This window comes from Pseudophryne corroboree, chromosome 9 (genome assembly GCF_028390025.1).
Source record: "Pseudophryne corroboree isolate aPseCor3 chromosome 9, aPseCor3.hap2, whole genome shotgun sequence".
Lineage (NCBI taxonomy): Eukaryota > Metazoa > Chordata > Amphibia > Anura > Myobatrachidae > Pseudophryne > Pseudophryne corroboree.
The window spans coordinates 293,116,567-293,144,486 of record NC_086452.1 but is presented as its reverse complement, the minus strand read 5'-3'; the positions used below and the strand labels follow the sequence as shown (position 1 = coordinate 293,144,486).

The window sequence follows — 27,920 nt, the reverse complement described above, 5'->3', positions numbered from 1 at the left end:
CCCTGAAAATATAGTTTCCAGGACGACTGGAGTCAGGAAAACTGACTTGCTGTTATCCTGTATGCACCCAACAAACTGGGTGCTCTTGCTTCTAAGCAGACGATTGCTAGTTGGATGTGTAGTACAATTCAGCTTGCACATTCTGTGGCAGGCCTGCCACAGCCAAAATATGTAAATGCCCATTTCACAAGGAAGGTGGGCTCATCTTGGGCGGCTGCCCGAGGGCTCTCGGCTTTACAACTTTGCCGAGCTGATACTTGGTCAGGGGCACACCCTGACTGAGGAGGACCTGGAGTTCTCTCATTCGGTGCTGCAGAGTCATCCACACTCTCCCGCCCGTTTGGGAGCTTTGGTATAATCCCCATGGTCCTGACGGAGTCCCCAGCATCCACTTAGGACGTTAGAGAAAATAAGAATTTACTTACCGATAATTCTATTTCTCGTAGTCCGTAGTGGATGCTGTGCGCCCATCCCAAGTGCGGATTGTCTGCAATACTTGTACATAGTTATTGTTACAAAAATCGGGTTATTATTGTTGTGAGCCATCTTTTCAGAGGCTCCGCTGTTATCATGCTGTTACCTGGGTTCAGATCACAGGTTGTACAGTGTGATTGGTGTGGCTGGTATGAGTCTTACCCGGGATTCAAAATCCTTCCTTATTGTGTATGCTCGTCCGGGCACAGTATCCTAACTGAGGCTTGGAGGAGGGTCATAGGGGGAGGAGCCAGTGCACACCACCTGATCCTAAAGCTTTTACTTTTGTGCCCTGTCTCCTGCGGAGCCGCTATTCCCCATGGTCCTGACGGAGTCCCCAGCATCCACTACGGACTACGAGAAATAGAATTATCGGTAAGTAAATTCTTATTTTTTCCCCCATCCGAAGAATTAAATGAAGTGTGTGAAGAAGTGTGGGCTTTCCCTGGTAAGAAATTGGTGATTTCAAAAAAATTACTAATGGCGTTCCCTTTCTCGCCAGAGGATAGGTCACGTTGGGAAACTCCCCCTAGGGTGGATAAAGCGCTCACACGTTTGTCTAAAAAGGTGGCACTACCGTCTCCGGATACGGCCGCCCTAAAGGAACCTGCTGATAGAAAGCAGGAGGCTATCTTAAAGTCTATATATACACACACTGGTGTTATACTGAGACCAGCTATTGCTTCAGCGTGGATGTGCAGTGCTGCAGCTGCGTGGTCAGATTCCCTGTCGGAAAACATTGATACCCTAGACAGGGACACTATATTGCTAACCGTAGAGCTTATTAAAGACGCTGTCTTATACATGAGAGATGCACAGAGGGAGATCTGCCGGCTGGCATCTAGAATAAGTGCATTGTCCATTTCTGCTAGGAGAGGCTTATGGACTCGGCAGTGGACAGGGGATGCAGATTCTAAAAGGCACATGGAAGTTTTGCCTTATAAGGGTGAGGAGTTATTCGGGGATGGTCTCTCAGACCTTGTTTCCACAGCAACAGCTGGGAAGTCAGCATTTTTACCCCATGTCCCCTCACAGCCTAAGAAAGCGCCGTACTATCAGGTACAGTCCTTTCGACCCCAGAAAAACAGGCGGGGAAAAGGCGGGTCCTTTCTGTCTAGAGGCAGAGGAAGGGGAAAAAAGCTGCACCACGCAGCAGGTTCCCAGGAACAAAAGTCCTCCCCCGCTTCTTCCAAATCCGCCGCATGACGGTGGGGCTCCACAGGCGGAGCCAGGTACGGTGGGGGGCCGCCTCAAAAATTTCAGCGATCAGTGAGTTCGCTCACGGGTGGATCCCTGGATCCTTCAAGTAGTATCTCAGGGGTACAAGCTGGAATTCGAGGCGCCTCCCCCCCGCAGTTTCCTCAAATCGGCCTTACCGACAACTCCCTCGGGCAGGGAGGCTGTACTAGAGGCAATTCACAAGCTGTATTCCCAGCAGGTGATAGTCAAGGTACCCCTACTTCAACAAGGACGGGGTTACTATTCCACACTGTTTGTGGTACCGAAACCGGACGGTTCGGTGAGACCCATTTTAAATTTGAAATCCTTGAACACATACATAAAAAAATTCAAGTTCAAGATGGAATCGCTCAGGGCGGTTATTTCAAGCCTGGACGAGGGGGATTACATGGTATCCCTGGACATCAAGGATGCTTACCTGCATGTCCCAATTTACCTTCCTCACCAGGAGTACCTCAGATTTGTGGTACAGGATTGCCATTACCAATTCCAGACACTACCGTTTGGACTGTCCACGGCACCGAGGGTGTTTACCAAGGTAATGGCAGAAATGATACTCCTTCGAAAAAAGGGAGTTTTAATTATCCCGTACTTGGACGATCTCCTAATAAAGGCGAGGTCCAGGGAGCAGTTACTGGTCGGAGTAGCACTATCTCGGGAAGTGCTACAACAGCATGGCTGGATTCTAAACATTCCAAAGTCACAACTGGTTCCTTCCACACGCTTACTGTTCCTGGGGATGATTCTGGACACAGAACAGAAAAAAGTGTTTCTCCCGCAGGAGAAAGCCAAGGAGCTGTCATCTCTAGTCAGAGACCTCCTAAAACCAAAACGGGTATCGGTGCATCACTGCACACGAGTCCTGGGAAAAATGGTGGCTTCGTACGAAGCAATTCCATTCGGCAGGTTCCATGCAAGGACCTTCCAGTGGGACCTCTTGGACAAGTGGTCGGGATCGCATCTTCAGCTGCATCAACTGATAACCCTGTCTCCAAGGACCAGGGTGTCTCTGCTGTGGTGGCTGCAGAGTGCTCATCTTCTAGTGGGCCGCAGATTCGGCATACAGGACTGGGTCCTGGTGACCACGGATGCCAGCCTTCGGGGCTGGGGCGCAGTCACGCACGGAAGAAATTTCCAGGGACTTTGGTCAAGTCAGGAGTCGTCCCTACACATCAACATACTGGAACTGAGGGCCATTTTCAATGCCCTAAGTCAGGCAAGGCCCCTGCTTCAAAACCAGCCGGTTCTGATCCAATCAGACAACATCACGGCAGTCGCCCATGTAAACCGACAGGGCGGCACAAGAAGCAGGGTGGCCTTGGCAGAAGCCACAAGGATTCTCCGATGGGCGGAAAATCACGTACTAGCACTGTCAGCAGTGTTCATTCTGGGAGTGGACAACTGGGAAGCAGACTTCCTCAGCAGACACGACCTACACCCGGGAGAGTGGGGACTTCATCCAGAAGTCTTCCTACTGTTGGTAAACCGCTGGGAAAGGCCACAGGTGGACATGATGGCGTCCCGCCTCAACAAGAAGCTAAAGAGATATTGCGCCAGGTCAAGGGAACCTCAGGCGATAGCTGTGGACGCTCTGGTGACACCGTGGGTGTACCAGTCGGTCTATGTGTTCCCTCCTCTGCCCCTCATACCAAAGGTACTGAGAATAATAAGAAGGCGAGGAGTAAGAACGATACTCGTGGTTCCGGATTGGCCAAGAAGAGCTTGGTACCCGGAACTTCAAGAAATGTTATCAGAGGATCCATGGCCTCTACCGCTCAGACAGGATCTGCTACAGCAGGGGCCCTGTCTGTTCCAAGACTTACCGCGGCTGCGTTTGACGGCATGGCGGTTGAATTCCGGATCCTAAAGGAAAAAGGCATTCCAGAGGAAGTCATTCCTACGCTGATTAAAGCCAGGAAAGAAGTAACCGCAAACCATTATCACCGCATTTGGCGAAAATATGTTGCGTGGTATGAGGCCAGGAAGGCCCCTACAGAGGAATTTCAGCTGGGTCGTTTTCTGCACTTCCTACAGTCAGGAGTGACTATGGGCCTAAAATTGGGTTCCATTAAGGTCCAGATTTCGGCTCTGTCGATTTTCTTCCAGAAAGAACTGGCTTCACTGCCTGAAGTTCAGACTTTTGTAAAGGGAGTGCTTCATATTCAGCCCCCTTTTGTGCCTCCTGTGGCACCTTGCGATCTCAATGTGGTGTTGAGTTTCCTAAAATCACATTGGTTTGAACCACTTAAAACCGTGGATCTCAAATATCTCACGTGGAAAGTGGTCATGTTATTGGCCTTGGCTTCGGCCAGGCGTGTGTCAGAATTGGCGGCTTTGTCATGTAAAAGCCCTTATCTGATTTTCCATATGGATAGGGCAGAATTGAGGACTCGTCCCCAGTTTCTCCCTAAGCTGGTATCGGCTTTTCACTTGAACCAACCTATTGTGGTGCCTGCGGCTACTAGGGACTTGGAGGATTCCAAGTTACTGGACGTAGTCAGGGCCTTGAAAATTTATGTTTCCAGGACGGCTGGAGTCAGGAAAACTGACTCGCTTTTTATCCTGTATGCACCCAACAAAATAGGTGCTCCTGCTTCTAAGCCGACTATTGCTCGCTGGATTTGTAGCACAATTCAGCTGGCGCATTCTGCGGCTGGATTGCCGCATCCTAAATCTGAAAGCCCATTCCACGAGGAAGGTGGGCTCATCTTGGCGGCTGCCCGAGGGGTCTCGGCTTTACAACTTTGCCGAGCTGCTACTTGGTCAGGGGCAAACACGTTTGCAAAATTCTACAAATTTGATACCCTGGCTGAGTTCTCTCATTCGGTGCTGCAGAGTCATCCGCACTCTCCACCCGTTTGGGAGCTTTGGTATAATCCCCATGGTCCTTACGGAGTCCCCAGCATCCACTAGGACGTCAGAGAAAATAAGAATTTACTCACCGGTAATTCTATTTCTCGTAGTCCGTAGTGGATGCTGGGCGCCCATCCCAAGTGCGGATTGTCTGCAATACTTGTATATAGTTATTGCCTAACTAAAGGGTTATTGTTGAGCCATCTGTTGAGAGGCTCAGTTGTATTTCATACTGTTAACTGGGTTAAATATCACGAGTTATACGGTGTGATTGGTGTGGCTGGTATGAGTCTTACCCGGGATTCAAAATCCTTCCTTATTGTGTCAGCTCTTCCGGGCACAGTATCCTAACTGAGGTCTGGAGGAGGGGCATAGAGGGAGGAGCCAGTGCACACCAGGTAGTACCAAATCTTTCTTTTAGTGTGCCCAGTCTCCTGCGGAGCCGTCTATTCCCCATGGTCCTTACGGAGTTCCCAGCATCCACTACGGACTACGAGAAATAGAATTACCGGTGAGTAAATTCTTATTATTGATTTGTTCTTTATAGAGTTCTGTCATATGTAGATCTGTACAAAGAATAAATCCTCAAAATACATCCACCTACTTGGTCAAGTTAGTTAGAAATCAGTTAACCTACCAGCATGTTTGTAGTGTGAGACAAACTTGGACATGATAAAAATTGATATTAAGCATACTAGACGAATCCAATCCCTAAACCTATGTGCTGCAAAGAGGCATTACTAAGGGGTATATTCAATTGCAGTCGAAAACTGCCGTCTGTCAAAAAGACGGCTGTTTTCGACTTTTTAAGGTCGAATCCTGATTCAACCTATTCAGAGCTTTTCGACAAGTCGAGGCATGCTGAAATTAAGTTCTTGTGCTCGCTGGCAGAAACATTTGAATAGCTGCCGGATGGTGCGAGGACCCATGATAACAATTGAATCCCCCCCCCCATAGGGTTGGTGAATCCATAATTTATGAGCAGAACTTGACTTGCATTGAAATTTTAAAGCATTGCAGTTTACATGCTATATAATTATAATATTATTATATTTTCTCTAACGTCCTAGTGGATGCTGGGACTCCGTCAGGACCATGGGGAATAGCGGGCTCCGCAGGAGACAGGGCACATCTAAATAAAGCTTTTAGGATCACATGGTGCGTACTGGCTCCTCCCCCTATGACCCTCCTCCAAGCCTCAGTTAGGTTTTTGTGCCTGTCCGAGAAGGGTGCAATCTAGGTGGCTCTCCTAAAGAGCTGCTTAGAAAAAGTTTTTTTAGGTTTAAATCTCAGTGAATCCTGCTGGCAACAGGATCACTGCATCGAGGGACTTAGGGGAGAGATTTCCAACTCACCTGCGTGCAGGATGGATTGGAGTCTTAGGCTACTGGACACTTAGCTCCAGAGGGAGTCGGAACACAGGTCCTCCTGGGGTTCGTCCCGGAGCCGCGCCGCCGATCCCCCTTACAGACGCTGAAGACGGAGGTCCGGAAAGCAGGCGGCAGAAGACTCCTCAGTCTTCATGAAGGTAGCGCACAGCACTGCAGCTGTGCGCCATTGTTGCTACACGTCTCACTGATTCAGTCACGGAGGGTGCAGGGCGCTGCTGGGGGCGCCCTGGGCAGCAATATTAAATACCTTTAGTGGCAAAATAAATACATCACATATAGCCATTAAGGCTATATGTATGTATTTAACCCAGGCCAGTTTTCTTAAAACCCGGGAGAAAAGCCCGCCGAAAAAGGGGCGGAGCTTATTCTCCTCAGCACTCAGCGCCATTTTCCTGCTCAGCTCCGCTGGTGAGGAAGGCTCCCAGGACTCTCCCCTGCACTGCACTACAGAAACAGGGTAACAAAGAGAAGGGGGGCATAATTTGGCGATATTGATATATTAAAAGCGCTTATATCAAAAACAACACCTTCTAGGGTTGTTTATATACATTTATAGCGTTTTTGGTGTGTGCTGGCAAACTCTCCCTCTGTCTCCCCAAAGGGCTAAGAGGGTCCTGTCTTCGATTAGAGCATTCCCTGTGTGGCTGCTGTGTGTCGGTACGTGTGTGTCGACATGTATGAGGACGATGTTGGTGTGGAGGCAGAGCAATTGCCGGTAATGGTGATGTCACCCCCTAGGGAGTCGACACCGGAATGGATGGCTTTAGTTATGGAATTACGTGATAATGTTAGCACATTACAAAAGTCAGTTGACGAAATGAGACGGCCGGAAAACCAGTTAGTACCGGCTCAGGCGTCTCAGACACCGTCAGGGGCTGTAAAACGTCCCTTACCTCAGTCAGTCGACACGGGTACCGACACAGATGAATCTAGTGTCGACGGTGAAGAAACAAACGTATTTTCCAATAGGGCCACACGTTATATGATCACGGCAATGAAGGAGGCTTTGCAGATCTCTGATACTGCTGGTACCTCAAAAAGGGGTATTATGTGGGGGGTGAAAAAACTACCTGTAGCTTTTCCAGAATCAGAGGAATTGAATGACGTGTGTGACGAAGCGTGGGTTAACCCAGATAGAAAACTGCTAATTTCCAAGAAGTTATTGGCATTATACCCTTTCCCACCAGAGGTTAGGGCGCGCTGGGAAACACCCCCTAGGGTGGATAAGGCGCTCACACGTTTATCAAAGCAAGTGGCGTTGCCGTCTCCTGATACGGCCGCCCTCAAGGATCCAGCAGATAGGAGGCTGGAAACTACACTGAAGAGTATATACACACATACTGGTGTTATACTGCGACCGGCAATAGCCTCAGCCTGGATGTGCAGTGCTGGGGTAGTGTGGTTGGATTCTCTGACTGAAAATATTGATACCCTGGATAGGGACAGTATTTTATTGACTCTAGAGCAATTAAAGGATGCTTTTCTTTATATGCGAGATGCTCAGAGGGATATTTGTACTCTAGCATCAAGAGTAAGCGCGATGTCCATATCTGCCAGAAGAAGTTTATGGACGCGACAGTGGTCAGGTGATGCGGATTCCAAAAGGCATATGGAAGTATTGCCATATAAAGGAGAGGAATTATTTGGGGTCGGTCTTTCGGACCTGGTGGCCACGGCAACTGCCGGCAAATCCACTTTTTTACCTCAGACCCCCTCCCAACAGAAAAAGACACCGTCTTTTCAGCCGCAGTCCTTTCGCTCCTATAAAAACAAGCGACCAAAAGGACAGTCTTATCTGCCGCGAGGCAGAGGAAAGGGTAAGAGAGGGCAGCAAGCAGCCCCTGACCAGGACCAGAAGCCCGCCCCGGGTTCTACAAAGCCATCAGCATGACGCTGGGGCTTTACAAGCGGACTCGGGAGCGGTGGGGGGGGTCGACTCAAGATTTTCAGCAATCAGTGGGCTCGCTCACAAGTGGACCCGTGGATCCTGCAGATAATATCTCAGGGTTACATGTTGGAGTTCGAAAGGTCTCCCCCTCGCCGGTTCCTAAAGTCTGCTTTACCAACGTCTCCCTCAGAAAGGACGTCGGTTTTGGAAGCCATTCACAAGCTGTATTCTCAGCAGGTGATAGTCAAGGTACCCCTCCTACAACAGGGAAAGGGGTATTATTCCACACTATTTGTGGTACCGAAGCCGGACGGTTCGGTAAGACCTATTCTAAACCTGAAATCCTTGAACCTGTACATACAGAAATTCAAGTTCAAGATGGAGTCACTCAGAGCAGTGATAGCGAATCTGGAAGAAGGGGACTTCATGGTGTCCCTGGACATAAAAGATGCTTATCTGCATGTCCCAATTTACCCCTCACACCAAGGGTATCTCAGGTTCGTGATACAAGACTGTCATTATCAGTTTCAAACGCTGCCGTTTGGTTTGTCCACGGCCCCTCGGGTCTTTACCAAGGTAATGACCGAAATGATGGTTCTTCTACGAAGAAAAGGCGTATTAATTATCCCTTACTTGGACGATCTCCTGATAAGGGCAAAGTCCAGAGAACAGCTGGAAGTCGGTGTAGCACTAACCCAGGTAGTGCTTCAGCAACACGGGTGGATTCTGAATCTTCCAAAATCTCAATTGACCCCGACAACTCGTCTGCTGTTCCTAGGAATGATTCTGGACACGGTTCAGAAAAAGGTGTTTCTCCCGGAGGAGAAAGCAAGGGAGTTATCCGAACTTGTCAGGAACCTCCTAAAACCAGGAACTGTGTCAGTACATCAATGCACAAGAGTCCTGGGAAAGATGGTGGCTTCTTACGAAGCGATTCCATTCGGCAGATTCCATGCACGGACATTTCAGTGGAATCTGCTGGACAAATGGTCCGGATCGCATCTGCACATGCATCAGCGGATAACACTGTCACCAAGAACAAGGTTGTCTCTCCTGTGGTGGTTGCAGAGTGCCCATCTGTTAGAGGGCCGCAGATTCGGCATACAGGACTGGGTCCTGGTGACTACGGATGCCAGCCTACGAGGCTGGGGAGCAGTCACACAGGGAAGAAACTTCCAGGGCGTGTGGTCAAACCTGGAGACGTCCCTTCACATAAATATACTGGAGCTAAGAGCGATCTACAATGCTCTAAGCCTGGCAAAATCGCTGCTTCAGGGTCAGCCGGTGTTGATCCAGTCGGACAACATCACGGCAGTCGCCCACGTAAACCGACAAGGCGGCACGAGAAGCAGAAGAGCAATGACAGAAGCTGCAAGGATTCTGCGCTGGGCGGAGAATCATGTCATAGCACTGTCAGCAGTGTTCATCCCGGGAGTGGACAACTGGGAAGCAGACTTCCTCAGCAGACACGACCTTCACCCGGGAGAGTGGGGACTTCATCCAGAAGTCTTCCACATGATTGTGAACCGTTGGGAAAAACCAAAGGTGGACATGATGGCGTCTCGCCTCAACAAAAAATTGGACAGATATTGCGCCAGGTCAAGAGACCCTCAGGCAATAGCTGTGGACGCTCTGGTAACACCGTGGGTGTACCAGTCAGTGTATGTGTTCCCTCCTCTGCCTCTCATACCAAAGGTACTGAGAATTATACGGAAAAGAGGAGTAAGAACAATACTGGTGGCTCCGGACTGGCCAAGAAGAACTTGGTATCCGGAACTTCAAGAGATGCTCACGGAGGATCCGTGGCCTCTACCTCTAAGAAGGGATCTGCTTCAGCAGGGACCTTGTATGTTCCAAGACTTACCGCGTCTGCGTTTGACGGCATGGCGGTTGAACGCCGGATTCTAAAAGAAAAGGGCATTCCAGAGGAAGTTATTCCTACCTTGATTAAGGCTAGAAAGGAAGTGACTGTACAACATTATCACCGCATTTGGCGGAAATATGTTGCGTGGTGTGAGGCCAAGAAGGCTCCAACGGAAGAATTTCAATTGGGTCGATTCTTACATTTCCTGCAAGCAGGATTGTCTATGGGCCTAAAATTGGGGTCCATTAAAGTTCAAATTTCGGCCTTATCAATCTTCTTCCAGAAGGAATTGGCATCAGTGCCTGAAGTACAAACTTTTGTCAAAGGTGTACTACATATACAACCCCCAATAGTGCCTCCAGTGGCACCGTGGGATTTGAATGTAGTTTTGAATTTTCTCAAATCTCATTGGTTTGAGCCTCTAAAATCGGTAGATTTAAAATACCTTACATGGAAGGTAACCATGCTATTGGCCCTGGCTTCAGCCAGGAGAGTTTCAGAGTTGGCGGCTTTATCATACAAAAGCCTATATCTGATTTTCCATTCGGACAGGGCAGAACTGCGGACACGTCCTCATTTTCTCCCTAAGGTGGTTTCGGCTTTTCACTTGAACCAGCCTATTGTGGTGCCTGCGGCTACTAGCGACTTGGAGGACTCCAAGTTACTGGACGTTGTCAGAGCATTAAAAATATATATTTCAAGGACAGCTGGAGTCAGAAAATCTGACTCGTTGTTTATATTGTATGCACCCAACAAGATGGGTGCTCCTGCGTCTAAACAGACGATTGCACGTTGGATCTGTAGCACAATCCAACTTGCACATTCTGTGGCAGGCCTGCCACAGCCTAAATCTGTAAAGGCCCACTCCACAAGGAAAGTGGGCTCATCTTGGGCGGCTGCCCGAGGGGTCTCGGCATTACAACTTTGCCGAGCAGCTACGTGGTCAGGGGAGAACACGTTTGTAAAATTTTACAAATTTGATACTCTGGCTAAGGAGGACCTGGAGTTCTCTCATTCGGTGCTGCAGAGTCATCCGCACTCTCCCGCCCGTTTGGGAGCTTTGGTATAATCCCCATGGTCCTGACGGAGTCCCAGCATCCACTAGGACGTTAGAGAAAATAAGAATTTACTTACCGATAATTCTATTTCTCATAGTCCGTAGTGGATGCTGGGCGCCCATCCCAAGTGCGGATTGTCTGCAATACTTGTACATAGTTATTGTTACAAAGATCGGGTTATTACTATTGTTGTGAGCCATCTTTTCAGAGGCTACTTCGTTTTTTGTTATCATACTGTTAACTGGGTTCAGATCACAAGTTGTACGGTGTGATTGGTGTGGCTGGTATGAGTCTTACCCGGGATTCAAGATCCTTCCTTATTGTGTACGCTCGTCCGGGCACGGTACCTAACTGAGGCTTGGAGGAGGGTCATAGGGGGAGGAGCCAGTACGCACCATGTGATCCTAAAAGCTTTATTTAGATGTGCCCTGTCTCCTGCGGAGCCCGCTATTCCCCATGGTCCTGACGGAGTCCCAGCATCCACTACGGACTATGAGAAATAGAATTATCGGTAAGTAAATTCTTATTATATAATTTATCATAATTTTTGGGGAAATGGAGGTTTATTTCACTTACAAATGCTTTGTTCTTAGATTTGTAATTTAGTATGTAAAGCTGATCTTTCTAAAAACTGAAAAAACCCTATTTCTTTATTCATACCCTAATTTCAGTTGCCAAATCGTTGTTGACAAACTAAAATAAAAGGCATATTCCAGTTTTCCTGTTCCTTGTCCTATATCTTATTCCTAACATGCAGAATTGTGATGTACTTTCTTAAAATTTGATTGTCCCATTATTGGACATTATGATGAATATAGTTACATAATCTTCCTTTATTCATATCTGTTCTATAACTATAACGGTAAAAGTACTACCAAACTATCCATAAAATCACCTATTTGCACTATATATATATATATATATATATATATATATATATATATATATATATATATATATTATTTTTTTTGAATTTGTGTCCACCGGAATCGAGTTTAAGTGTGATTCACATAGTAGCTAGTGACTACACTAAGGTTGCTGCAAATTATTATCCACAGAATTATTCATTTATAACTTAATATAAGTAACTTCCATAATATCTTTCTTTTGTTTAATTGGTCTTTTCTTTTTTTTGTTTTCTTCCAGTTTTGTTGGCTTCTTTTAAAAAATTAAAATGTAAGCGTGAGGGGAAAGAAGGGAAGAATAACTAAAATACACCTTTTCCACTGCTGCTAAAAAACACAGGTTATTGCCTTGATAACCCGGGAGCAGCTCAGTGGAAAAGTTAAACGGGAATCCAATTCTGTTATACCCCATTTACACCGCCGGCATATAACACAGGTTATTACACATGAACGTGCATAACCTGTGTTGCTGGTTGGTGTAAAAGGACCAAATTGGAATAATCAGGGTCGAGTGACCCGGTATTCCAGCTTGGGTAGTTTGCAGGGTTGAACACGTGTTCAACCCGGCAAACTGCTGTGTAAACGGTAGCGGCTTCCTGTTTACAGTGAATGTACGGACGGCGCTAGTGCTGCGTCATCAGTGACGTCACCAACCTGGCAATAAGCTGGGTTGGCAGACACGGTGTGAAAGGGGCCTGATGCGGGTCGCAGCCGGGTAGCACCAGTTACATGCTCCCGGCTGCTACACGCAAAATTTGGTCTAAAAAAGGTATTAGATTGCATAGTTGGTCCAAGGAAGGACCTGGGTCCCGGAGCAGTGTAAACGGGTAAGCTGGGTGGAGGCACTCGTTTACAGCATAGGTAGAGCTGGTGCTAGGAGATGATCTCATCTCCAAGCTCTGGCACTAGTCGTGTGCGGTGATGTCACTGACCCAGCATTTTAGTGTAAAAGAGGTATTAGATAGGTATATGTGGAGGGAATGGACACAAAAAAGTGTATCTCTAATATACACACAAGTAGCTTTTATGATGTTTAATTTAAATAAAATATATGTTAATACTCCAGTCTGGGCTATTGAAGTAGCTCAAGACTGAAACTAGGATTTTTTTGGCAAGGCAGTAATTTGGGGGACCCACCCATTCTAATTACGCCACAGAGTAGTGCATACTTATTCACATTACACCACACAATTGTACCACTTAACATTATGCCACACAGAGCAGTGCCCCTTATTCATGTTAAGTCACACAGTAGTGTCAGTTACTCGCTTTACACCACACCGTAATACCCCTTATACATGTTATGCCACACAGTAGAGCCTCTTATTCACAGAATGCTACACAGTACTAATAGTATACTCTTTTTAGCACGTTATGCCACACAGTAGTGCCGCTTACACACACACACACTCACACAGGTGCCGATTCAAATGTTTCGGACATCTGTTTTCTCTGACGTCCTAGTGGATGCTGGGAACTCCGTAAGGACCATGGGGAATAGACGGCTCCGCAGGAGACTGGGCACATCTAAAGAAAGATTTAGGACTATCTGGTGTGCACTGGCTCCTCCCCCTATGACCCTCCTCCAAGCCTCAGTTAGATTTCTGTGCCCGGCTGAGCTGGATGCACACTAGGGGCTCTCCTGAGCTCCTAGGAAGAAAGTATATGTTAGGTTTTTTTATTTTCAGTGAGACCTGCTGGCAACAGGCTCACTGCACCGAGGGACTAAGGGGAGAAGAAGCGAACCTACCTAAGTGGTGGTAGCTTGGGCTTCTTAGGCTACTGGACACCATTAGCTCCAGAGGGATCGAACACAGGACCCGACCTCGTCGTCCGTTCCCGGAGCTGCGCCGCCGTCCCCCTTACATAGCCAGAAGCAAGAAGGTGGTCCGGAAAATCGGCGGCTGAAGACTTCTGTCTTCTCCAAGGTAGCGCACAGCACTGCAGCTGTGCGCCGTTGCTCCTCATGCACACCACACACTGCGGTCACTGATGGGTGCAGGGCGCTGGGGGGGGGGCGCCCTGAGCAGCAATATTAACACCTTGGCTGGCGAACTGACACCATATATAGCCCCAGGGGCTATATAGGTGTTTATTAAACCCTGCCAGAACTTTTACAATAGCGGGAGAAAGCCCGCCGAAAAAGGGGCGGAGCCATCTCCCTCAGCACACTGGCGCCATTTTCCCTCACAGCCCCGCTGGAGGGATCGCTCCCTGGCTCTCCCCTGCAGTCCTGCACTACAGAAAAGGGTTAAAAAGAGAGGGGGGGCACAAATTAGGCGCAGTATAAATATATTATGCAGCTATAAGGGAAAAACACTCTGTATAGTGATATCCCTGTGATATATAGCGCTCTGGTGTGTGCTGGCATACTCTCCCTCTGTCTCCCCAAAGGGCTTTGTGGGGTCCTGTCCTCTGTCAGAGCATTCCCTGTGTGTGTGCTGTGTCGGTACTGCTGTGTCGACATGTATGATGAGGATAATGATGTGGAGGCGGAGCAAATGCCTGTAAATGGGATGTCACCCCCTTGCGGGGTCGACACCGGTGTGGATGGACTTATGGAAGGAATTACGTGACAGTGTCAACTCCTTACATAAAAGGTTTGACGACATAGGACAGCCGGCTGCTCAGCTTGTGCCTGTCCAAGCGTCTCAATTGTCATCAGGGGCTCTAAAACGCCCGCTACCTCAGATGGCTGACACAGATGTTGACACGGATACCGACTCCAGTGTCGACGACGATGAGACTAGTGTACCTTCCAATAGGGCCACTCGTTACATGATTGAGGCAATGAAAAATGTATTACACATTTCTGATAATACCCCAGGTACCACAAAAAAAGGGTATTATGTTTGGTGACAGAAAACTACCAGTAGTTTTCCTGCATCTGAGAAATTGATATGAGGTGTGTGAGGAAGCGTGGACTTCCCCCGATAAGAAATTGATAATTTCTAAGCAGCGTACCCTTTTCCGCCAGATGATAGGTCACGTTGGGAAATACCCCCTAGGGGTAGAAAAAGCGGTTACACGCTTATTAAAAAAGGTGGCACTACCGTCTCCGGATACGGCCGCCCTGAAGTACCTGCGGATAGAAAGCAGAAAACTACCCTTAAAGCTATATACACACACACGGGCATTATATTGAGACCTGCTATTGCCTCGGCATGGATGTGCAGTGCGGCAGCTGCGTGGTCAGATTCCCTCTCGGATAATATTGAAACCATGGATAGGGACAATATTTTGCTGAAAATAGAGCATATAAAAGACGCTGTCTTATACATGCGTGATGCACAGAGGGATATTTGCCGACTGGCATCACTAATAAGCGATATGTAAAACCATTGCCGCCAGACGGGGATTATGGACTCTGCAATGGTCGGGCGATGCCGATTCAAAACGGCACATGGCAGTTTGCCCTATAAGGGGGTGGAACTGTTTGGGGATGGTCTTTCAGACCTCGTTTCCACAGCTACGGCTGGGAAATCAAAACTTTTGCCACAAGCTACCCCACAGCAAAAGTAAGCACTGTATTATCAGGTACAGTCCCTTCGGCCCCAGAAAAGTAGAGGACTAGAGGCTCATCTTTTCTGCCAAGAGGAAAAGGTAGAGGGAAAAAGCTGCAGCACACAGCTAGTTCCCAAGAGCAGAAGTCCTCCCCTGCGTCCGGTAAGTCCACAGCATGACGCTGGGGCTGCTCAGGCGGACCTGGGTACGGTGGGGGCCCCTCTCAGAAATTCAGCGCACAGTGGGCTCTCTCACAGGTGGATCCCTGGGTTCTTCAAACAGTGTCTCAGGGGTACAGGCTGAAATTCGAGATGTCTCCCCCCCCCCCCCCCCCCCCCGCCGTTTCCTAAAATCTGCCTTACCGGCAACTCCAGTGTTGGTGGCTATCCAAAAAACTGTATTCACAGCAAGTGATTATCAAGGTACCCCTCCTTCAACAGGAAAAGGGTTACTTTTCCACAATGTTTGTGGTACCGAAACCGGACGGTTCGGTGAGACCCATCTTAAATTTAAAATCCTTGAACACATATAACAAAAGATTCAAGTTCAAGATGGAATCGCTCAGGGCGATTATTGCGAACCTGGACGAGGGGGATTACAGGGTCTCTCTGGACATCAAGGATACTTACCTGCATGTCCCCATTTGCCCTCCTCACCAGGAGTACCTCAAGGTTGTGGTACAGGACTGTCACTATCGGTTCCAGACGCTGCCGTTTGGATTATCCACGGCACCGAGGGTCTTTACCAGGGTAATGACCGAAATGATGATACTCCTTCGCAAGAAGGGAGTTTAATTATCCCGTACTTGGACGATCTCCTGATAAAGGCGAGCACCAAGGAACAGTTGGTAAGGGGGTAGCACTTTCTCGGGAAGTGCTGCAACAGCAGGGCTGGATTCTCAATTCCAAAGTCACAGCTGGTCCCGACGACACGTCTTCTGTTCCTGGGAATGATTCTGGAAACAGACCAGAAAAAAGTGTTTCTTCCAATGGAAAAAGCCGAGGAGTTGTCATCTCTAGTTAGAAACCTCCTAAGACCGGGACAGGTGTCGGTACATCAATGCACACGAGTCCTGGGAAAAATGGTAGCTTCGTACGAAGCAATTCCATTAGGAAAGTTCCACGCAAGGAATTTCCAGTGGGACCTGTTGGACAAATGGTCCGGGTCCCATCTCCAGATACAGCAGCGGATAACCCGGTCGGCAAGAACCAGGGTGTCGCTGCGGTGGTGGCTGCAGAGGACTCATCTACAAGAGAGCCGCAGATTCGGAATACAGGACTGGGTCCTGGTGACCACGGATGCCAGCCTTCGGGGCTGGGGTGCAGTCACACAGGGAGTGAAATTCCAAGGACTGTGGTCCAAACAGGAGATTTCACTTCACATAAATTTTCTGGAGCTAAGAGCCATTTACAAGGCCCTAACCCAAACAAGGCCCCTGCTTCAAAACCAGCCGTACTGATCCAATCAGACAACATCATGGTGCTCGCCCATGTAAACAGGCAGGGCGGCACAAGAAGCAGGAGGGCAATGGCAGAAGCCACAAGGATTCCCCGTTGGGCGGAAAATCATGTGGTAGCACTGGCAGCAGTGTTCATTCCGGGAGTGGACAACTGAGAAGCAGCCTTCCGGCGCAGACTCCACCCGGGAGAATAGGGACTTCATCCAGAAGTCTTCCAAATGCTGGTAAACCGTTGGAAAAGACCACAGGTGGACATGATGGCGTCCCGCCTCCAATAAAAAGATATTGCGCCAGGTCAAGAGAATCTCAGGCGATCGCTGTGGACGCTCTAGTGACACCACGGGTGTACCAGTCGGTTTATGTGTTCCCTCCTCTCCCTCTCATACCCAAGGTTCTGAGGATAATAAGAAAAAGAGGAGTAAGAACTATACTCATTGTTCCGGATTGGCCAAGAAGGGCTTGGTACCAGGAACTTCAAGAGATGATCTCAGAGGACCCATGGCCTCTGCCACTCAGACAGGATCTGCGGCAGCAGGGGCCCTGTCTGTTAAAAGACTTACCGCGGCTGCGTTGACGGCATGGCGGTTGAACGCCGGATCCTGAGTGAAAAAGGCATTCCGGAGGAAGTCATTCTTATCCTGATCAAAGCCAGGAAGGATGTCAGCCTGAAGTTCAGACGTTGTAAGGGAGTGCTGCATATTCAGCCCCTTTTTGTGCCCCAGTGGCACCTTGGGATCCCAATGTGGTTTCGGAGTTCCTTGAATCACATTGTTTTGAGCCACTTAAAACCGTGGATTTGAAATATCTCACATGGAAAGTGGTCATGTGTTGGCTCTGGCTTCGGCCAGGCATGTGTCAGAATTGGCGGCTTTGTCATGAAAAAGCCCTTACCTGATTTTCCATATGGATAGGGCAGAGTTGAGGACTCGTCCTCACTTTCTCCCGAAGGTGGTATCAGTCTTTCACTTGAACCAACCTATTGTGGTGCCTGCGGCTACTAGGGACTTGGAGGATTCCAAGTTACTGGACGTACTAGTCGGGGCCCTGAAAATTTATATTTCCAGGACGGCTGGAGTCAGGAAAACTGACTCGCTGTTTATCCTGGATGCACCCAACAAGCTGGGTGCTCCTGCTTCTAAGCAGACTAAACGCGCTGGATTTGTAGCACTATTCAGCTTGCGCATTCTGCGGTGGACTACCGCAGCCTAAATCTGTAAAAGCCCATTCCACAAGGAAGGTGGGCTCATCTTGGGCGGCTGCCCGAGGGGTTTCGGCTTTACAACTTGGCCGAGCTGCTACTTGGTCAGGGGCAAACACGTTTGCAAAATTCTAAAAAAATTGATACCCTGGCTGTGGAGGACCTTGAGTTCTCTCATTCGGTGCTGCAGAGTCATCCGCACTCTCCCGCCCGTTTGGGAGCTTTGGTATAATCCCCATGGTCCTTACGGAGTTCCCAGCATCCACTAGGACGTCAGAGAAAATAAGATTTTGCTCACCGGTAAATCTATTTCTCGTAGTCCGTAGTGGATGCTGGGCGCCCATCCCAAGTGCGGATTGTCTGCAATACTTGTACAAAGTTATTGTTACAAATATCGGGTTGTTATGGCAAGCCATCTGTTCAGAGGCTCCATTTGTTATCATACTGTTAACCGGGGTTCCTATCACGAGTTATATGGTGTGATTGGTGTGGCTGGTATGAGTCTTACCCGGGATTCAAAATCCTTCCTTATTGTGTCAGCTCTTCCGGGCACAGTGTCCTAACTGAGGCTTGGAGGAGGGTCATAGGGGGAGGAGCCAGTGCACACCAGATAGTCCTAAATCTTTCTTTAGATGTGCCCAGTCTCCTGCGGAGCCGTCTATTCCCCATGGTCCTTACGGAGTTCCCAGCATCCACTACGGACTACGAGAAATAGATTTACCGGTGAGTAAAATCTTATTTTCTCCCATAGATTGTAAGCTTGCGAGCAGGGCCCTCCTACCTCTGTGACTATTTGTTTTTACCCAGCTTTGTCTTCTAATTGTGTCCAGTTGTAAAGCACAACGGAATTTGCTGTGCTATATAAGAAACTGATAATCATAATAATCTAAATGGGAAAATACTGTATAGACGCCCAAACAATGGTCAGGATTCAGTTGTGTATGGGTGCCCATGCATATCGAGCCAAAACAAGTTTTAGCCGTTTTTAATTGGGTGGTGCATATGAAGGCGTCAATGGGGCAGATTCAATTGTTTTGGGCGTCTAAACTGGACATTTTGCACATTAAGCATATTGCGCCCAAACAGACCAGGTTTAGCCATCTAAAACTGCTGAATATGTCTAAATTCCCTGCTTTGGGCGTCCAAACTGCAGAGTTTCAAAACCTTTTTCCTCCCACGTCAGGAGGCTGCAAGAAGAACGGTAAGCTCTGTGCAAAAAATAATAGAATCGTTCCCAATGAATGCAAACAATTTGTTTCATTCTTGTATCTGTTTCACTGAAACATATATTTTGTTTCTTACATTCACATTGGGCGTATTCAATTATCACCCCCCAATCTCCTGTCTAAAGTGACTTGAGATTGTGGTTGTGATATTTAATTAATTCCCCTCATCACACCCATTAGTGTCTTAAACCTGACCAACGTGTTGGGTGTGTTAGCGAAAAGTGCAGTTTGGGTTGCCGAACGGGTCACTTCGCATTTCAGCTCGACACTCCCAGGTGGTGCGAGCTGAAATGCAGATGCTGGCAGCCATTGCGCCCGAATGGAGCTGCAATTGAATCCGTTTGGGCGCCATCTATTGGCAGCCGGCAGGATAGGAATTGTTTTCCGCACATTGAGTGCCGTAAATGTTAAAATAAATAAAAAATAGTTTTAAAGGGTTACTGGCTTTGCTTTTGTTTTTTTGTTTTTTTGTTTTTTTATAGCTATAGTATGTTACCTCTTATGTTGCCTTAATTTAAACCAAACATTTGTAATTGTATGTATTTTGTGTTATCAGATTGACTTTGCAGTTTTACGATTTTCCTGGATTAAATCTTACGGCAGTTTCAGGGAACTATGCTGTTATGTGAAGCTGTGATAAACTGTATGTAAACTAATTTTTCTATTTTTGTTTATTTTTTTTCCCTTTTAGATTTTGGGTCTCTATTTGACCTTGAGCAAGACCTACCTGATGAATTAATTAGCTCTAATGAGTTTGGTTTGAGCAATGGTGGAGATCTTAGTCAGCTGCACACTAGCCTGGGCATGGTCCCTGATGCAGCTGCCAAACATAAGCAGCTCTCTGAACTTTTGCGAGGTGGTAGTACAGCAAATATGAGTATGGGCCTTGGACAGCAAACACCGCAAACCAACACAGGCATAGGACTTCTGAACAACATGGTAAAGAGCCCAATGTCTCAGACTGGTTTGACATCCCCAGGTTTGGGCATGGGAGGTAATGGAACCAATCCAGGACCTACTCAAGCCCTAAACCCATCTTCAGCAGCTGGAATAATGCCCTCTATGAACAACCCAATAAATCAGCCTAGAATGGGCATGAATGCAGGCATGATGTCAACTGGAAATGGACAAAACATGATGCAGGGGCAGATGATGAATGGGTCACTTGGTACTGGAAGGGGTCGTCCTGGAATGCCTTATCCTAACCAAGGCATGGGAAGTTCTGGCAACCTTTTAGCAGAGACCCTTCAACAAGGTGGACCACAGATGGGAGGTCAGCCAGGAATGAGAAGTCCTCAGCCAACAGGCATGAACAAGGTAAGTCAGTTTGAAGATATTAAACAGATCTGTTTGCTAAAACAAATATCTGATTTTTTTTGTTTTTCTTTTCACACAATGTTGCCGTATATTTAAGTTCATAGTCCTCTGCCTTACAGCAGGGGGTTCCTGTTATAAAAGCTTCTCCATGTAAGTTAATGGATAAAAATGTAAAATATTTTTCTTGAAACAGTGGGCCTTTAGTACGTTCTGTGACTGTACTTGCTATTAACAATAGTTAATATAGTATTTAATGCACCCCCCTCCCCGACACACAAATATGCTTCTCTCTCCATCCATAATGCAGACTGAAGACATTTATTTGGAGTGTGTACTTAAGTGGTGCACAGTAACCGAGGGAACATTCATAGTTCTCCCCTCTGTGTAACCAAACTTATGATCTACCACATAGTTTTCTCTGACGTCCTAGTGGATGCTGGGGACTCCGTAAGGACCATGGGGAATAGCGGCTCCGCAGGAGACTGGGCACAAAAGTAAAGCTTTAGAACTACCTGGTGTGCACTGGCTCCTCCCCCCATGACCCTCCTCCAAGCCTCAGTTAGTTAGATTTTTGTGCCCGAACGAGAAGGGTGCTCACTAGGTGGCTCTCCTGAGCTGCTTAGTGAAAAGTTTAGTTTTAGGTTTTTTATGTTCAGTGAGACCTGCTGGCAACAGGCTCACTGCATCGAGGGACTAAGGGGAGAAGAAGCGAACTCACCTGCGTGCAGAGTGGATTGGGCTTCTTAGGCTACTGGACATTAGCTCCAGAGGGACCGATCACAGGCCCAGCCATGGATAGGTCCCAGAGCCGCGCCGCCGGCCCCCTTACAGAGCCAGAAGACAGAAGAGGTCCGGAAAATCGGCGGCAGAAGACGTCCTGTCTTCAACAAGGTAGCGCACAGCACTGCAGCTGTGCGCCATTGCTCTCGGCACACTTCACACTCCGGTCACTGAGGGTGCAGGGCGCTGGGGGGGGGGCGCCCTGAGACGCAATAAAAACACCTTGGATGGCAAAAAAATGCATCACATATAGCTCCTGGGCTATATGGATGAATTTAACCCCTGCCAGAATACACAGAAAAACGGGAGATAAGGCCGCCGAGAAGGGGGCGGAGCCTATCTCCCTCAGCACACTGGCGCCATTTTCCCTCACAGCTCCGTTGGAGGGAAGCTCCCTGGCTCTCCCCTGCAGTCACTACACTACAGAAAGGGTTAAAAAAGAGAGGGGGGCACTAATTACGCGCAGTATTAAAAATACAGCAGCTATAAGGGGAAAAACACTTATATAAGGTTATCCCTGTATATATATAGCGCTCTGGTGTGTGCTGGCAAACTCACCCTCTGTCTCCCCAAAGGGCTAGTGGGGTCCTGTCCTCTATCAGAGCATTCCCTGTGTGTGTGCTGTGTGTCGGTACGTTTGTGTCGACATGTATGAGGAGAAAAATGATGTGGAGACGGAGCAGATTGCCTGTAATAGTGATGTCACCCCCTAGGGGGTCGACACCTGAGTGGATGAACTGTTGGAAGGAATTACGTGACAGTGTCAGCTCTGTATAAAAGACAGTGGTTGACATGAGACAGCCGGCTACTCAGCTTGTGCCTGTCCAGACGTCTCATAGGCCGTCAGGGGCTCTAAAGCGCCCGTTACCTCAGATGGCAGATATAGACGCCGACACGGATACTGACTCCAGTGTCGACGGTGAAGAGACAAATGTGACTTCCAGTAGGGCCACACGTTACATGATTGAGGCAATGAAAAATGTTTTACACATTTCTGATAATACGAGTACCACCAAAAAAGGGTATTATGTTCGGTGAGGAAAAACTACCTGTAGTTTTCCTGAATCTGAGAAATTAAATGAGGTGTGTGATGATGCGTGGGTTTCCCCCGATAACAACTGATGATTGCTAAAATGTTATTGGCATTATATCCTTTCCCGCCAGAGGTTAGGGTGCGTTGGGAAACACCCCCTAGGGTGGATAAAGCGCTCACACGCTTGTAAGAACAAGGGCTCTACCCTCTCCTGAGATGGCCGCCCTTAAGGATCCTGCTGATAGAAAGCAGGAGGGTATCCTAAAATGTATTGACACACATACTGGTGTTATACTGCGACCAGCAATCGCCTCAGCCTGGATGTGCAGTGCTGGGTTGGCGTGGTCGGATTCCCTGACTGAAAATATTGATACCCTAGATAGGGACGGTATATTATTGCCTATAGAGCATTTAAAAGATGCAATTCTATATATGCGTGATGCACAGCGGAATATTTGCCGACTGGCATCAAGTCTAAGTGCGTTGTCCATTTCTGCCAGTAGAGGGTTATGGACACGACAGTGGTCAGGTGATGCGGATTCCAAACGGCATTTGGAAGTATTGCCTTATTAAGGGGAGGAGTTATTTGGGGTCGGTCTTTCAGACCTGGTAACCACGGCAACAGCTGGGAAATCCACGTTTGTACCCCAGGTCGCCTCTCAACATAAGAAGACGCCGTATTATCAGGCGCAGTCTTTTCGTGGGCAAGCGGGCAAAAGGTTCCTCATTTCTCTATCGTCCTAGTGGATGCTGGGGTTCCTGAAAGGACCATGGGGAATAGCGGCTCCGCAGGAGACAGGGCACAAAAAGTAAAGCTTTAGGATCAGGTGGTGTGCACTGGCTCCTCCCCCTATGACCCTCCTCCAAGCCAGTTAGATTTTTGTGCCCGGCCGAGAAGGGTGCAATCTAGGTGGCTCTCCTAAAGAGCTGCTTAGGAAAGTTTAGCTTAGGTTTTTTATTTTACAGTGAGTCCTGCTGGCAACAGGATCACTGCAACGAGGGACTTAGGGGAGAAGAAGTGAACTCACCTGCGTGCAGGATGGATTGGCTTCTTGGCTACTGGACATCAGCTCCAGAGGGACGATCACAGGTACAGCCTGGATGGTCACCGGAGCCTTGCCGCCGGCCCCCTTGCAGATGCTGAAGTAAGAAGAGGTCCAGAATCGGCGGCAGAAGACTCCTCAGTCTTCTAAAGGTAGCGCACAGCACTGCAGCTGTGCGCCATTTTCCTCTCAGCACACTTCACACTGCAGTCACTGAGGGTGCAGGGCGCTGGGAGGGGGGCGCCCTGGGAGGCAAATGAATACCTATTTTGGCTAAAAATACCTCACATATAGCCTCCGGAGGCTATATGGAGATATTTAACCCCTGCCAGAATCAGTTAAGAGCGGGAGACGAGGCCGCCGAAAAAGGGGCGGGGCCTATCTCCTCAGCACACAGCGCCATTTTCCCTCACAGAAAGGCTGGAGGGAAGGCTCCCAGGCTCTCCCCTGCACTGCACTACAGAAACAGGGTTAAAACAGAGAGGGGGGGCACTAATTTGGCGATATGCTTATATATATATATTAAGATGCTATAAGGGAAAACACTTATATAAGGTTGTCCCTATATAATTATAGCGTTTTTGGTGTGTGCTGGCAAACTCTCCCTCTGTCTCTCCAAAGGGCTAGTGGGTCCTGTCCTCTATCAGAGCATTCCCTGTGTGTGTGCTGTGTGTCGGTACGTGTGTGTCGACAGGTAGGAGGACGATGTTGGTGAGGAGGCGGAGCAATTGCCTGTAATGGTGATGTCACTCTCTAGGGAGTCGACACCGGAATGGATGGCTTATTTAGGAAATTACGTGATAATGTCAACACGCTGCAAGGTCGGTTGACGACATGAGACGGCCGACAAACAATTAGTACGGTCCAGACGTCTCAAAAACACCGTCAAGGGTTTTAAAACGCCCGTTTACTTTAGTCGGTCGACACAGACACAGACAGGGACACTGAATCCAGTGTCGACGGTGAATAAACAAACGTATTCCTTATTAGGGCCACACGTTAAAGGCAATGAAGGAGGTGTTACGTATTTCTGATACTACAAGTACCACAAAAGAGGGTATTATGTGGGATGTGAAAAAACTACCATAGTTTTTCCTGAATCAGATAAATTAAATAAAGTGTGTGATGATGCGTGGGTTCCCCCCGATAGAAAATTATGGGCGGTATACCCTTTCCCGCCAGAAGTTAGGGCGCGTTGGGAAACACCCTTTAAGGTGGATAAGGCGCTCACACGCTTATCAAAACAAGTGGCGGTACCGTCTATAGATAGGGCCGTCCTCAAGGACCAGCTGACAAGGCTGGAAAATATAATAAAAAGTATATACACACATACTGGTGTTATACTGCGGCCAGCGATCGCCTCAGCCTGGATGTGCAGAGCTAGGGTGGCTTGGTCGGATTCCCTGACTAAAAATATTGATACCCTTGACAGGGACAGTATTTTATTGACTATAGAGCATTTCTATATATGCGAGATGCACAGAGGGATATTTGCACTCTGGCATCATGAATAAACGCGATGTCCATAACTGCCAGAAGATGTTATGGACACGACAGTGGTCAGGTGATGCAGATTCCAAACGGCACAGTATGGCCGTATACAGGAAGAGGACTTGTTTGGGGTCGGTCCATCGGACCTGGTGGTCACGGCAACTGCTGGAAAATCCACCGTTTTTTACCCTAAGTCACATCTCTGCAGAAAAAGACACCGTCTTTTCAGCCTCAGTCCTCTCGTCCCTATAAGATCATATCTGCCCAGGGATAGAGGAAAGGGAAGAAGACTGCAGCAGGCAGCCCATTCCCAGGAACAGAAGCGTTCCACCGCGTCTGACAAGTTCTCAGCATGGCGCTGAGACCGTACAGGACCCCTGGATCCTACAAGTAGTATCCCGGGGGTACAGATGGGAATGTCGAGACGTTTCCCCTTCGCAGGCTCCTGAAGTCTGCTTTACCAAGTCTCCCTCCGACAAGGAGGTAGTATGGGAAAAAATTCACAAGCTGTATTCCCAGCAGGTGATAATTAAATTACCCCTCCTACTACAGAAAAGGGGTATTATTCCACACTATATTGTGGTACTGAAGCCAGAAGGCTAGGTGAGACTTATTCTAAAAAATTTTTTTTGAACACTTACAAAGGTTCAAATTAAGATGAAGTCACTCAGAGCAGTGATAACGAACCAGGAATAAGGGGACTATATAGTGTCCCGGGACATCAGGGATGCTTACCTCTATGTCCCAAATTTGCCCTTCTCACTAAGGGTACCTCAGGTTCGTGGTGCAGAACTGTCACTATCAGTTTCAGACGCTGCCGTTTGGATTGTCCACGGCACCCTGGGGTCTTTACCAAGGTAATGGCCGAATTGATGATTCTTCTTCGAAGAAAAGGCGTCTTAATTATCCCTTACTTGGACGATCTCCTGATAGGGGCATAGTCCAGGGAACAGTTGGAGGTCGGAGTAGCACTATCTCGGATACTGCTACAATCAGCACGGGTGGATTCTAAATATTCCAAAATCGCAGCTGATCCCGACGACACGTCTGCTGTGCCTAGGGATGATTCTGGACACAGTCCAGAAAAAGGTGTTTCTCCCGGAAGAGAAAGCCAGGGAGTTATCCGAGCAAGTCAGGAACCTCCTAAAAACAGTGCATCATTGCACAAGGGTCCTGGTAAAAATGGTGGCTTCCTACGAAGCAATTCCATTCGGCAGATTTCACGTAAGAACTTTTCAGTGGGATCTGCTGGACAAATGGTCCGGATCGCATCTTCAGATGCATCAGCGGATAACCCAATATCCAAGGACAAGGGTGTCTCTCCTGTGGTGGTTATAGAGTGCTCATCTTCTAGAGGGCAGCAGATTCGGCATTCAGGATTGGATGCTGGTAACCACGGAGCCCAGCCTGAGAGGCTGGGGAGCAGTCACACAAGGAAAAAATTTCCAGGGAGTGTGATCAAGTATGGAGACTTTTCTCCACATAAATATACTGGAGCTAAGGGTAAATTTATAATGCTCTAAGCTTAGCAAGACCTCTGCTTCAAGGTCAGCCGGTATTGATCCAGTGGGAAAAACATCACGGCAGTCGCCCACGTAAACAGACAGGGCGACACAAGAAGCAGGAGGGCAATGGCAGAAACTGCAAGGACTTTTCGCTGGGCGGAAAATCATGTGATAACACTGTCAGCAGTTTTTCATCCCGGGAATGGAAACTGGGAAGCAGACTTCCTCAGCAGACACGACCTCCACCCGGGAGAGTGGGGACTTCACCCAGAAGTCTTCCACATGTTTATAAAACTCGACAAGTATTGCGCCAGGTCAAGGGACCCTCAGGCAATAGCTGTAGACGCTCTGGTAACACAGTGGGTGTACCAGTCAGTGTATGTGTTCCCTCCTCTGCCTCTCATACCCAAGGTACTGAGAATTATAAGATGGAGAGAAGTAAGCACTATATTCGTGGCTCCGGATTGGCCAAGAAGGACTTGGTAACCGGAACTTCAAGAGATGCTCACGGAGGATCCGTGGCCTCTACCTCTAAGAAGGGACCTGCTCCAGCAAGGACCCTGTCTGTTCCAAGACTTACCGCGGCTGCGTTTGACGGCATGGCGGTTGAACGCCGGATCCTGAAGGAGAAAGGCATTCCGGATGAAGTCATTCCCATCCTGATCAAAGCCAGGAAAGATATAACCGCAAAACATTATCACCGCATTTGGCGAAAATATGTTGCGTGGTGCAAGGCCAGTAAGGCCCCGACGGAGGAATTTTCAACTAGGTCGATTCCTACATTTCCTGCAAACAGGAGTGTCTATGGGCCTGAAATGGGGGTCCATTAAGGTTCAAATTTCGGCCCTGTCAATTTTCTTCCAAAAAGAACTAGCTTCAGTCCCTGAAGTTCAGACGTTTGTGAAAGGGGTACTGTATATACAGCCTCCTTTTGTGCCTCCAGTGGCACCTTGGGATCTAAATGTAGTTTTTGGGTTCCAAAAGTCACGTTGGTTTGAACCACTTAAATATGTGGAGTTAAAATATCTCACATGGAAAGTGGTCATGCTGTTGGCCCTGGCCTGGGCCAGGTGCGTGTCAGAATTGGCGGCTTTATCCTGTAAAAGCCCTCATCTGATTTTCCATTCGGACAGGGCGGAATTGAGGACTTGTCCTCAGTTTCTCCCTAAGGTGGTTTTCAGCGTTTCACCTGAATCAACCTATTGTGGTGCCTGCGGCTACTAGGGACTTGGAGGACTCCAAGTTGCTAGACGTTGTCAGAGCCCTGGAAATATAGGTCTCCAGGACGGCTGGAGTCAGAAAATCTGACTCGTTGTTAATTCTGTATGCACCCAACAAGCTGGGTGCTCCTGCTTCTAAGCAGACTATTGCTCGTTGGATTTGTAGTACAATTCAGCTTGCACATTCTGTGGCAGGCCTGCCACAGCCAAAATCTGTAAAAGCTCATTCCACAAGGAAGGTGGGCTCATCTTGGGCGGCTGCCCGAGGGGTCTCGGCTTTACAACTTTGCCGAGCAGCTACTTGGTCAGGAGCAAATACGTTTGTAAAATTCTACAAATTTGATACCCTGGCTGAGGAGGACCTGGAGTTCTCTCATTTGGTGCTGCAGAGTCATCCGCACTCTCCCACCCGTTTGGGAGCTTTGGTATAATCCCCATAGTCCCCAGCATCCACTAGGACGTCAGAGAAAAT

The 27,920-nt window shown here is 48.1% G+C and overlaps 1 protein-coding gene across 1 annotated transcript in view; it reads left to right on the top strand.

The window, feature by feature from the left end:
• The window catches only part of EP300 (E1A binding protein p300), a 415,411-nt gene that overhangs the window by 25,273 nt on the left and 362,218 nt on the right, over positions 1–27,920 (top strand). The window contains exon 2 of the mRNA XM_063941527.1: positions 19,751–20,376. Within this exon, the coding sequence (XP_063797597.1) occupies positions 19,751–20,376 (626 nt within the window). The remainder of the gene's footprint in view (positions 1–19,750; positions 20,377–27,920) is intronic.